At 41.4% G+C, this 13,352-nt stretch overlaps 1 protein-coding gene across 2 annotated transcripts in view; it reads left to right on the forward strand.

The window, feature by feature from the left end:
* Positions 1-4,326: 4,326 nt before the first annotated feature.
* Positions 4,327-13,352, forward strand: part of WDR19 (WD repeat domain 19) — a 47,917-nt gene continuing 38,891 nt past the window's right edge. For both annotated transcript variants that reach the window (XM_063457877.1, XM_063457876.1), the window contains exons 1-6: positions 4,327-4,371; positions 6,168-6,259; positions 7,048-7,113; positions 7,233-7,358; positions 10,503-10,618; positions 12,438-12,553. In XM_063457877.1, the coding sequence (XP_063313947.1) occupies positions 4,366-4,371; positions 6,168-6,259; positions 7,048-7,113; positions 7,233-7,358; positions 10,503-10,618; positions 12,438-12,553 (522 nt within the window). In that variant the 5' untranslated portion in view covers positions 4,327-4,365. The remainder of the gene's footprint in view (positions 4,372-6,167; positions 6,260-7,047; positions 7,114-7,232; positions 7,359-10,502; positions 10,619-12,437; positions 12,554-13,352) is intronic.

Genomic DNA, 13,352 nt, shown 5'->3' on the forward strand with positions numbered 1-13,352 from the left:
TTCCGGTGACTATAGTGTCTCTTTAATGCCTCCTCTGCTACCTATTAATTTCCCTTATTCACATTCCCGTTACTCTACCTGTATATGTCCTGTTTTTACGTGTCCCTTCCTCTACCCACATATGCTCCTTCTTCAAATCATTATTTGTGATTATTATTTATAACCACACAATATATTTGAAGAAAGCATTGCTTCAATTGAAAATATCGCTGTTGTTGCTTTCAATTGTCACTTGATTCAGTGTGTTTGGAAATGGCAACACACATGCACCGCTCCCTGAATTTGATGTCCAAGCCTCAAGCTAGACATGCGAAAGGCAGCAGCAGGTAAATACAGGGACTGTGCTTGAAATGGATGTGCCACTTTTGAGAAAGAGACCAATCCTGTGTATGCTTTTATTTTCCATGCTAATTTAAAGGGACACTATAGTCACCAGAACAACTACAGCTTAGTGTAATTGCCCTGGTGAGTATAGCCTGTCCCTGCAGGCTTTTTGCTGTAAACGCTGCCATTTCTCTAATGAAAAGATCTGAAAGTGGCCTTCATTACCAGGTGGGGCAAGAAAGCTTTAATGTATTGTGTACGTAATATTATTTTAAAGCGCCAACAGATTCCACAGCGCTGTACTTAAAGGTTAAACGCTGTTTATATGCATAGGTTGTGTTTGGTTTTTGAAAATCTTTATTTTATTAGTTACACTTCTGGCAGCAAAGGGGTTAACAAAACTAATCTAATGCAAACTCCAGACATCATGACAACTTCAAATCACTGAAGTGGTCATGGTGCTAAGAGTAACTCTTTCAACTTCTTTGTATGTTATAGTTCACAATTCTGAGTCCAATGAAATTGTGTAACTTACTGTTCAGATGTTTCCTCTTGCTTTTTAAATGTATTGAAAAGTTCCACTAGCAGAATTAAATGTGAACGTCTGCATATCATATTCTGTTGGTTCCCAACTGATTCTTTAACTATAATTACTAAAAACGAAGTTAAAATATATAACATGTAAATGTAAATGTGTCCATGAAATAAAAACTAAACTGTAACTAACAAAACAAATACTGAGACTAACTAAACCTAAACTTGAACTAAATATGAAAAGTATTAAAATAAAACCATATCTGTACATGAAAAATGATAAAACCTTGCATTAGACCAGGGGAGCTTTTCTTCTTTTTTTTTTTTTTTTTAATTATATTTTTATTGTAGCACAGTAAGATCATACAATCTGTTAAATACATATTTCGCTACATTTTAGGTGCAACGAATAGGAAAGGACAGTGATAGCTTGTGTATGACATAGTAAAACAATAAAAACTGTGATATAGAGGAGTTATAAGCCATATTATTATTCTATATAGCACAATTGAGGCAGGACCTTGATGCACAGTTCTGGTTTTTAAAGCCTGCTCAAAGGTGTCAAGGTCCTGTCTGCGGACCACGGTTCCATTGGAGGCAAGTACACTGTCTGGGGATAGGGTCTCTGGGTTGGAACAGGAAATGATAGGAGAGAGAGACTGAGGATTGGAAGCTAGCCACAGCGGACTCAGTTTGAGTCTGTAGAACAGGACAAGGGTTAGCAAGGACCATGGTGGTGCCAATGGTCTGGTTAGGTGGTCTTTTTGGTCCGGTCGTCCGGACGCATGAGTCGTACAACAGGAACAAAGGTGCTTCATAGACTGCCATGGGGGACTTGCTGGGTGGTGACACAGAGTCCCCACATGGCCATGTTTAGGGTGAGGAGGACGTATCAGCAATAGGTGCCACAATAGAAGCAAGGGCCTTTGGCTCTTCTCCTGGCCTTTTCGTTTACAGAGAGAATGGCATTCAGTGTTCCAATCTGCATGGGTTCCTCTATGTCCATGGTGGGGATAAGGGTTTAGGTTTCACCAGCAGGTTTGGAGCGTTAGTCGAGCAGAGTGTTAGTTTCAAATCGCTCCTGCCTTCTTTCTCTGAACCAGAGATCCAGCTGGGTAGCTAGCACCATTAATTTTTCCAGGAAGGTTGAAAATACCACTCGTGCCAGTTCATCCTTCAGGGTTTCAGTTAATCCGATGCGGAACTGGTCCACCAGGGAGGTTTTCATTGAGTCCGGTGTCTGATGACAAGAATGGCTTCCTTGTTTAAGGGAACGGAGAAAAGTCCGAGCTGTGGAGGCATGGATAGGGTCCTCGTACAAGGATGTAATGGCTGTAGTAAAGGACTCCCAGGTGTCCAGTTCATAGCTTTTGGCATACACCTGTTAATGGGCCCAGGTCTTGGGTTGCCCGGATAACAGGGTGATGGCAGTTCTCACTTTAACAAAATCTGTGGCATAAGTGTGGGGTTTAAGCACAAACAGCATTTCACAGTCAGTCATGGTGTGTGTTCTCCTTTAACTCAGCATAGCCATGCTGCAATTCACTCACAGTCTGGGACAAGGGGTCACTTGCTGTGTGAGAGTACTCAGAACATTCATCATCTCTGCGGGCTCCATAGTATGATCTGGTAGTTATGTCACGGATTACAGGGAGTTGGTGCCCAGGTGCAGGAGATGGCACATGGAGGCAAAAAACAACACACAGTACAGAAGAGGGGTATCCAAAGGCAGGGTCAGGTGAGAAGCAGAAGTCAGGGCCGGCAGCAGAATATTGTAATCTGAAAAGCAAGCAGAGGTCAGAGTCCAGGAAAACAGTTAGCAAAGTAACGCACAGCCAGCAGAAAAAAACAAATCACTAGATACTAGGCCTCAGGCAGAGCTGTCTTTTACAGCCTGTTGATTAGGAGCAGCTGAGTCTAATTGGCAAGGGCCTGCAGGTGCATCAGAACTGCTCCATCCAGGCAAAGGAGTCAGGTAGCAGATGAATCCAGGCAGAATACTGAGCCCCCTAGCAGAGAACCTGACTGGGATGCTGAAGCTGTGAGTTCAAATCCAGCCAGGTCTCTTAAAGGGGCAGCCACGCCTTGCTGTCTGCAGGATTTGGGGTGTACAGTCACCAACGGAGACCCGCTATTCAGCTATACTGGACTAATTGTTATGGTGATCAGATTGCCTCTTTAAATATTCGCTATTAATGCATTTTCCAGTTACTTGTGCATTGCCACTACTAGTAGACAGCCACTAGAGGAGGACTTAACTCTTCAAGGTAAATATTGCATTTATGAAAACTGCAATAATTACACTTGCTGGGTTAAAGGACCACTCTAGTGCCAGGAAAACATACTTGTTTTCTTGGCACTAGAGTGCCCTGAGGGTCCCCCTCCCGCCGGGCTCTGGGGGGAGGAAGGGGTTAAACTTACCTCTTTCTCCAGCGCCGGGCGGGGAGCTTTCCTCCTCCTCTCCTTCTTCCTTGCAACGTCATCGGCTGAATGCGCATGCGCGGCAGGAGCCGCGCTCGCATTCAGCCGGTCGCATAGGAAAGCATTTACAATGCTTTCCTATGGACGCTTGCGTGCTCTCACTGTGATTTTCACAGTGAGAAGCACGCAAGCGCCTCTAGCGGCTGTCAATGAGACAGCCACTAGAGGTTTTGGAGGCTGGATTAACCCTCAGTATAAACATAGCAGTTTCTCTGAAACTGCTATGTTTATAATAAAAAGGGTTAATCCTAGAGGGACCTGGCACCCAGACCACCTCATTAAGCTGAAGTGGTCTGGGTGCCTAGAGTGGTCCTTTAAGGGTAGTGGGAGATGGCACCCAGACCACTCCAATGGGCAGAAGTAGTCTGGGTGCCTGGAATGTCCCTTTAATTAAGATGAAGTTCGTGACGGGAGTGTCCCTTTAACTATGTCAATTAGTGCCCTAATAGCGGTCCTTCTTCAATACTGACGCTGTCTGTGCGCTACGGAATATGCTGGTGCTATATAAATAATAAAATAATAATAATTATGAAGTTTCCACATTGTATTTACAAACATTGTATAGACAGGATCAGCAGTGACTGGAATTTATAAAGCTTGATCCTGCCAAAGCATGAACATGAAAACACTCTAAAATAAGTTATTATATAAACATCGTATAATTCGTTTTGAGAATACTGTCACTTTAAATAGAGTATCGCAGTGCAGGCGTCCGTCCGTTAACATTGCAGCTAATTTTCCTCACGAGTGTCTCCAACTGCCAATCCAGACTTCTATAGCGGTAGCCTTTTGCATGGAGCCCAAAAAAATCATTGGAGTCAAGGCATATTATCCTCACCAAAATGGCTCCTGCCAGTGGAGACATCACGCGTTGACGCTACGTACACAACATCGGGGGGGATTGGCCTCTAGCACACGCACCAAGTTCATTGGCTGGAGCAGTTGTCATGGAAACCTACGTAGCGTTTACCGTCCGTGGTTGCCCGAGGGACGCGCATGCGCAGGAAGAACTGCGACGGCTGAGCGATGAAGGTAAAGCGGGCGCGGGTTCGGGGTTCACTGTGGGCGGTGGGTTCCGACGCCCCTCATGCTTACTGACTGGTACAGCGCCGTGCTGCTAGAGCTGCTCAAACAGGGAGAATGGCCCCTAAATTATATTTTCTCCCCATTTCTTAATCAGGACTGCATATTCATGATTGAGAAACTTGATCTTTTAATGTAGTTTATTATTGGTTATTATTGGTTATGTTGGTCGTTTTGCCGCATTATATAATAATTAGTGAATGTTACTGCTCCTCTTGTGATGGATTGCGGGCAGTGATTGCTTAGCATCAGATAAGATGGAGTCCAACTGGAGTGCCAAAACTTACCCACCTGTTTCTGTGGTGCCTCAATAATATATGTTTAGCACAGATAAGACATTACTTTAGATATTTTTGGTCTGACGTGTTTGAAATTCTTCAAACGTGAAAGTCACGTTCGTCCACCCACTGTAAAGCGCTGAGGAATTTGTTGGCGCTGTATAAATAATAACATAATCAGGGGGTGGGTGTTTGTGGTTATTATTATTTTGTCAATATGTTTCTCATACCTCCCAAGTGTCCCTATTTTGGGCCCAAATCCCTCTGTCCTTCTTTTCTTTCCTAATGCTCCACAGTGATGTCTATTTAAAGGACCACTCTAGGCACCCAGACCACTTCAGCTTAATGAAGTGGTCTGGGTGCCAGGTCCAGCTAGGGTTAACTAATTGTTTTATAAACATAGCAGTTTCAGAGAAACTGCTATGTTTATCAATTAGTTAAGCCTTCCCCTATTTCCTCTAGTGGCTGTCTCACTGACAGCCGCTAGAGGCGCTCGCGTGAATGCGTGCGCATTCAGCCGACGGGGAGGAACGGAGGCGGAGAGGAGGAGGAGAGCTCCCCGCCCAGCGCTGGAAAAAGGTAAGTTTTACCCCTTTTCCCCTTTCCAGAGCCGGGCGGGAGGGAGTCCCTGAGGGTGGGGGCACCCTCAGGGCACTCTAGTGCCAGGAAAACTAGTATGCTTTCCTGGCACTAGAGTGGTCCTTTAAATCGTCTCACTGTCACCGTCTGGGGAGACTTGGCAGAATTTGCAAAGACCGCTGAATGTGACATTGGTGCTGGGGGTCCGATGGCCGTGGGGTGGGCCAAGAAAAAGGTACGTTCTACTTACCTGAGCCTGCCCTACCTGAGTGCTGCCATCTTCCTCCAGCTGGTGCTGATTCAAGGATGGGTACAGGGTTCTGACGGTACAGAAAATATTTAGACATAGTGCTACATAAAGAATGGAGACCCTGGCCAATGGGTCTAAAAATCCATTATGTGGGTTACTTTTATAAAAAAGCAACCAGCAGATGGTGTTTGCGCTTGCAATGTAAGGAAGATAAATGAATAGTGAGACTAAAGGTAAAATGCAAACAAAGATATACAACCAGTCTTACACATAGATTGATTACACACTGTATGATCTTATAGCAGTGTTAGCCAAAATCCCAGGCACCAGACAAAGTTTTTCTCAAGATGCTCACTTCTTATTGTGTAAAGTAAAATGCATTATAAGAGGAGTCTTCCTTCCTACACACCAAAGAATGACGTGGTTTTAATAGGACAATTTAGGGTTAGGGGAATTACAGCAGTCCGGTAGGTATCAGAAGTTCCAATCTGTAGGTCTTTATGTTACTCCAATTGAACATAAATCTGTGATTTCTAAGCTTGTACATCTTTTTTTTTTTAACCCCTTAAAGGGATATTTGTAATTTAATTTGTAATCGTGCTTTTGATAACCATCATTTCTTTTCTGTGTTTTTACAGCGAGTATTTTCTTTGACAGAAAAGAGTTTGCTTGGATTTCCTATCCAGTATGTCTGGCAGAAGGCATTAGGAAATTACATTGCAGTTACAGGGTATGTAAAATCGAAGAAACCTGCTTTGCTAATCTTGCTGAATATTAGATAAGATTAGATCTATCTGTAGATAGAGTGAATTTAGTAACGGTTACTCCTTTCCATGAAATGCATCCTTATGCCGCTTTTATAGCTTCTGTAAATCAAAACTAACTTATTGGATGTTTTTTTGTTTCAGTTTAGTGTTTATCACTTTTTGTGTGAATTAAAATTATATAGTATGATACATTCTGTCTTTAATACCTGTAGTCTGTAATAAAAATATAAAGATCTAATAAAACTACAAATGTCTATTCATGGCACAAGCTGGTTTTATTTGGATTTCATACTTATTCATTTATTGATATTATAATATTACATTATACTATTGATATTGATCAGAAGTACATCATTGTGCAGTTAGTTCACAATTCTTAATGCATATAAATTGGTCAGACAGTAATAGTGGAGGTATTCACCGTCAGGGTTATTCGCTTACGTGTGAATTGTCGAAACTTCAAAGGGAATTTCAAATGTTTTAGGTCAAAGTAGCCGCAATGGAAACATTTTCTGTCGTTTCTTTCTTTATTTATTTTTCTTGCTGTTTTGATCTAAAATTTGAAATTCAGTGCAAATTTACATTTGGATTCCTGACAAAATAAATAAAAAAAATAAAAAATTCTAAATATATCACGTACTATTTATTTATTTTACAACTAGGACCGATATCTTCTAGCCTTATTCAAGAACAATAAAAACTGCAAAATTAACAAAGAAAATATGAATTAAGTTGCATATTCTATTTACAGAGCATCTCATACTGTTAAAATCTATGATCGTCATGGACAGAAGAAAGATGAAATTAAATTATCTGGGTAAGCACTGTGACCATATCTTTCTAGAGTGCTCTAAAATACCACTTTTAATTTAAGAATAGTTTTTTGTACTTTATAAAATATTTAGTATATGTGTATATTATTAATTTTTTTTTTAGTGCTTGTTATGCCATGGACTGGGACAAAGATGGAAATGCTTTGGCAATCATCGCTGATAAATCGAGTTCAATCTACTTGTGGGATCCCAATACAATGAAAACCAGCATGCTAGATAGTGGTATGAGGTAAGGCTCCAATTTATATTAAGATGGATAGCCTTGGTACTATATTTGCTTGTATGTTACATAGTTACATAGGCTGAAAAAAATTCAGCCCTTTCTTACATCTATTTTTGCTGTTGATCCAAAAGAAGGCAAAAAAAATACCCCAGGTTGAAGCGCATTCTAAACTTGTAAAAAAAAAAAAACTTGGCAAAAATCCTTCTTGACCTCAGAATGGCATTTAGATCTCTCCTTGGATAAAGCAACTGTTACCCACATATTAAAAGTTATATCTCTGAATATTAAGTTTTTGCAAGAAGTAATCTAGTTTCTCTTTAAACATTTGCGCAGACTGATAAAACCCTTTCCTTTGCCTTACACTAAATCTCATTTCTTATAGTCTAAATGGGTGAACTTGTGTCCTATGTATAGCCCTGTTTTTGAATAGATTTCCAGACAATGATTTGTATTGGCCCTGAATATATTTGTGTAATGCTATCATATCCCCTCTGATGTGCTGTTTTATTTTTTTTTAAACGAGACAGATTTAAATTTGTTAGCCTTTTTTTCATAACTAAAATCTTCCATTCCCTTATTAAATTTTTAGCCCACCAGCACATTTTTTCTAGTTCCATTATATCCTTTTTTTTTTTTAAATTCTTTATTTTTATTGTGCTGTGAATGAATAACATGCAGGCTCGTGGTGCCCCAACAGCATTCCTCGAGCTTATACACAGATAATACAGTTGGCGCATTAAGATTAACGGCACATTTTTATATATGTTAAAGTAATGCTGAGTAATTCTGTAGATTAGACCTTGCGCGTGGCAATAGCATAAGATTAATTTACAAGAGAGAAATAGACAGAGCTGTCATAGGTTGCTAACAGTATAATATAAACTTATGTCTTAATGTCTAAACTACACAGGCAAGTAGCCTCACTGTGTGAATGCCAAGCCAGTATAGGTGGGCAAGCTTCCCTAGCAAGCTTAGACATGAGATGTAGTAGTTATCTGGTACACTGGCTCAAATATGCTTAGACTTAGACACAAAAATAAGAAGAAACCTACTTGTTGTAGGTATAAACAGGGTAATGCTTTCACTGCCTGTGGATGCTTATTTGGGATTAGCAGTGTTAGGTCCTGCAAGTTATCAGGCTCAGTAGTTGTGGAACATATAACACGAATATGTTAACTTTGTTTGCACGCCATGGGCTTAGTAGAATAATATGCAAGACAGTGTTGAGCTATATTGCTAGACAGAATGCGGGGAGGAATAATGCAAAATAACATAATATAGCAAGTGGGGAGCTAGGCTGGTAAATTATTGCTTATAGTGGAGTAGCAAGTCTGTTCTCCCCAAACCTTCAGCGGAAAGCTTGACCCCATGGGACCTGTGAGAGGCTGTTTAGCCGATGTCTATCTGCGGCAGGTTATTGTCCTTGGGTGGTATAAGTTCGTGCTGGTGATAGGTACTGACCCGCTTGTGCTCGCGGTAGCCTTCATGGTGCTGCAGATTCTCACGCTGGGTGTGTGGCTGACACTTGTGACGATCTTGTCTGGAGTGCAGCTCCCATTTGGGTCGATGTCCAGGTGAGTGCTGTGTGCTCTCTTCTGTCCCCTTCCCCGGTTTTAGGTAGGTCGGGCAGAGGGAGTCACCTTTTGCTGGGTCGGCCCGCAGGTATGTTCTTTTGAAGGGAGAGCAGTGTGGGTTGTTTCTGCGCCTCTCTGCCTGATTCGGTGGTAAGCCTGTGGTGGCTCCGATTTTGGCGCCCTCTCTTTTACCATCCGCCATCTTGTCTGCAGCGTCTTGGTGTCTGAGCAGGGCGGCCCTGCTGCTGCGCCCTAGATGATCGGGGCATGCGGGAGTAAGGACCGGGATCACCCCCCCGGTCCAGAGGGGGGGGGACGGGGCCAGTTCCCGTCGGGTCCGGCCTTGGCTGAGTACCAATGAGCAGGATAGTGGGGCAGCGGCCGTCTGCCCCACTCACCGCCGGAGTAGGCCTCGTCTGCGCCGGTGAGGTTTCTTCCTCCAGGGGACTGAAACCATGCAGGCCAGCCTCACCCTGGGTCCGATACTCTCCCCCCGATGTGGTCCACCTCAGCTGGTCGGCTTTTTGTGCCCAAAGTTCATTTTCCATGCTTATTTCTTTGTTAGTGCCAGGAGCTGGTCTGTCCTGCGACCATCTTGTTTGGCGGCCTGGCCCCGCCCCCCTCCATTATATCCTTTTGATTGGCATTGCACATTGTTGTCTATAACAACTCCTAAATACATCTAATGTGCTATTATCCCTAATTCACTAGCTTTTAGGGTGTAAGTTGCTTGTTCATTCATCACCCCAAAGTGCATTATTTTGGATTAATCCACATTAAATCCCGTCTGACATTTGAGTGCCAAGTCCCCTAATCTATCTAGATCCCTTTGCAGATAAGTAATATCCTAAATGGTCCCAGAACAGTAGGCTAGGTAGTTTCCCATTTTATCAGTGGCTCAGAGATGAATACCTGCATATATTAACTCACACTATATTCCCAGCAACGTGCTGTGCCAAATACTGTAACTTTTAATTAGTCCCCGGCCCTATCTTAAGTCTAGGATAGCCTTATACCTATCCCACGCATGCTTAAACTCCCCCCCCCTGCTTAAACCACTACCACTTCAGCTGTAACTTACCCCAAAGCTATCACTACTACCTACATTAAATGGTTTATTGAAGTCAGCATTCTGTCTTACCAAATTTTACCTGTCTTGCCAGTCACCCTTTAATTTCAATCTTAGCCAGTAAAACTCATTTTTTCCCCATGCTGTATTACCAGTAAATTGTTATTAAGTCATGGTTATTTTACCTGTGGGTAGAGACTATGAAAAAGTAAGGAAGAACATGAATGAACTGAAATATACATGGATTTCTTTCTTCTTTTTTCATAGATGATTTGTGTAGGATCACACAGTCCTGCAAACCTCCTTGGTTTTCTCTCATTATTTTCATGTAACTAATTTTCACCTTGTTTGTATCTTCCTTATTTAGTTTTAATGACAGTATTCTGAAAGTTTTGAGCAGTGTTTACACCTCTCTCATTGCCAGTAGTTACTCACGTGTCGCTGTGTAGTCAGTAGTAGGTGTTTAATGTGGGCCTCTTCTTGCTTACCTGTTGCTTTTCATTTAAGGGATCAGATGTCTTTCTTGCTGTGGTCAAAGGCCGGGGCATTACTAGCTGTTGGAACATCAAAAGGGAGTTTGCTTGTTTATAATCTGCAGACGTCACGTAAAATTCCTGTGCTTGGTAAGTCACTGGAAACATTTCAGGAATACGTTTATGACCAACATATTATTGATTGTTAAAGATCATCCTAATGCCATTTTGCAGGTGGAGATTTTGTAGAAGTTTCTGTATCTTAATTGGTAATGAGTGGCAGTAAATCACGTCTGTGTATAGTGGGTCAGCAATAGGTCCCTGGGGTTTTCACAACTAAAGGAATGTGGTACAGTTGTGGCTCTACCCTTTTCCTCATCCAGTGTATACAGGGTAAAAAAAGGTACAACTGGATCTTGGGTCCCCAGGCTCTGGTATTACAAGGGGAAGAAGACCTTGAAAACCCACTATCCCTTTACCCTATGAATGGCATTAGTGTGACGGTAAACAATTCTGAGTTGGTAAACATGGAGGTCTTTGCACATTAAGACAGAGTGCTGAGCCCCTGGTTTTAATACTGACAATGCACAGGTACAGGTATAACAGGTAGGTATCCAATCTTCAGGGTTAACACATGGGACAAAAAGTTGGATTAGCAGGTGTGAATCGACTGTGCAAATTCAGAAGTTTCAATTTCCCAAATTGCATCTGTATTTTTGCATTTGCAGCTTTTTATTTAACGATGCTTCATGTTTTAAAGAGTTATTTTATTTATATTTTTTATGGAGGTGTCTATTTTATTGGGCGGAAGATGGGAATATGAGAGTGTGGCGAAACCAGCTTCGCCACTGTGAACTGGAGAGGCCTGGTTGCTAGCCTCCTGCCCGCTGACTATGGCCCCTGGACATGTTGCACTTTAAAAACTATATTTGGGCATGTAATAATTTATATTGCTGCTACTGGCCCTTTAAAATCAGCGATGGACATATTGGGACTTTTGGGACTAATGTCCCTTTAAGACTTTGTAACATATCACAGTAATACTGTCTTAAATATTATGTAGGTATTTATGTGTTCAGTTAAACTGGGGATATGTAGAAATGGGTGTTTTATGTGTTAAATTTATCAGTATGTAAGTTTATGTCTTTTACTGTCTTTTTGCAACCATGTGGTTAATGGAGTCTGACTCTAGTCCTAGATAATTGGATTACTTCTCCAATTATCTCCAGGGCAGAAGGGAGGAAGCCGGGATGCATTGTGGGGGATGTTTTACTTCTGTTTGGGCCAGATTGTGCCATGCTGCAAGCCAGGGCCCAAAAGATACTTTTAGTAACTTTTAAACCCCTGGTCGGATTCATGCCATTTTTTAATATGTTGTTCCCCTGAATGGATTGATTGTGGATATGTATTTTTATGTGAATGTGATGTATGGTTTTAAAGTTATGAAAGTTGTGTAAAAGTATATTTTACTCTGTATGCATAATGGGATTATGTGTCACACTAAGGGGAGGGGATATGTGGGAGGTAACATCTATGTCATTGGTTCTTTTATGCCTCCCCCTGGGTGTGGCCTGTATGTGTGAGTTGGAAATAAAAGCCAGACTGGGTGTCCCAGTCTAGAGTTCTTGCTTAACCCTCAAAGCGATGTGTCGTCTCGGTCTTTGGGGGAATGGGATTGTATGCTGACTGCCAAGAGTGTAAGCCGATGTCTGCTTTTCTTGTTCAGCTGTTCCAGTGTTCGTGTGGTTCCAGTAGCTGCCTGTGCATCTGGAAAGGGGATTATCGCCTAAACTGGGTTTTATCCTCTTGTAAGTGAAACGGTCCGTTACAGAGAGCATCAGTGGCAAGATCTGTGAAACACCGACTCAAAGCCCACTTATCGTTGGGAACATTGGGGAGAATAGGTAGCTAAATAAATGTGTGTATTTTTTATTGAGTTTATCTAATGTCAAGAAACCTTTTCTTGTAGGTAAACACACCAGACGTATAACATGTGGCTGCTGGAGCTCTCAGAACTTGCTAGCCCTGGGCAGCGAAGACAAAATGATCACTGTCAGCAATCAGGAAGGAGACACCATAAGACAGGTCTGTCAGTGGGATGTAAAAAACAAATAGAATTTCTTATCGCATTGTACAACATTGGGTTTTAAATGACAATTTTACTTTTACTATATGTTCTTAAAGAGCAACAGCTATTCTTTGTGTTGTATATTTTTCATCAACATGTGTATTACGATTTCATAGTCAATATCAGCAACTGATCAAGTCGTTCATGTGACTGGTTTAACAAGCATTTTGCAGGTTTATTTTCATAGGTGCCTTGATGACAGTTTATAGAAATCAAACACAAAAAATTGTTGTTAGCAGGAACCAGAATTAGATCTAATGAGTGGCTGTAGGTATTTGTCCAGCCCTGGCTCTATATTGTATGATAAATGCTTGTAAAATAAATCAATATATTTTACAAACTATAAATAAAGCATCAAAATATCAGCTTAGCGCAGTAAATCCTCCTTGAGTTATAACTGAATTGAAATCCTCTGTCTATCATTGCCTGCCTGTAGTGAAACATTTATTGAACTGACATTACCAAAGAAATCAAAGTGCAGGTAACACCATTGAAAGTAGAAAGGCTTTTGTCAACTGGCTAAATGGAGCTTTCCTGGACTGTAGAAGGAGTATCCCATATATACAACATAACTTTAAGGGACTCTCTAAGCACCAAAATTAGCAATATCTTAGAAGTGGTATTTTTTACATTTGTAATTACTAATGCCTCTAGTGGTTATCATTCAGGTAGCTAGTAGGAGCTTTAGGTATAATACAGATTCAATAATATAATCTATTTTACATTCAGCGTCGGCATCTAAAATATGCTGATTCT

The sequence above is a fragment of the Pelobates fuscus genome, chromosome 6 (genome assembly GCF_036172605.1).
Source record: "Pelobates fuscus isolate aPelFus1 chromosome 6, aPelFus1.pri, whole genome shotgun sequence".
Lineage (NCBI taxonomy): Eukaryota > Metazoa > Chordata > Amphibia > Anura > Pelobatidae > Pelobates > Pelobates fuscus.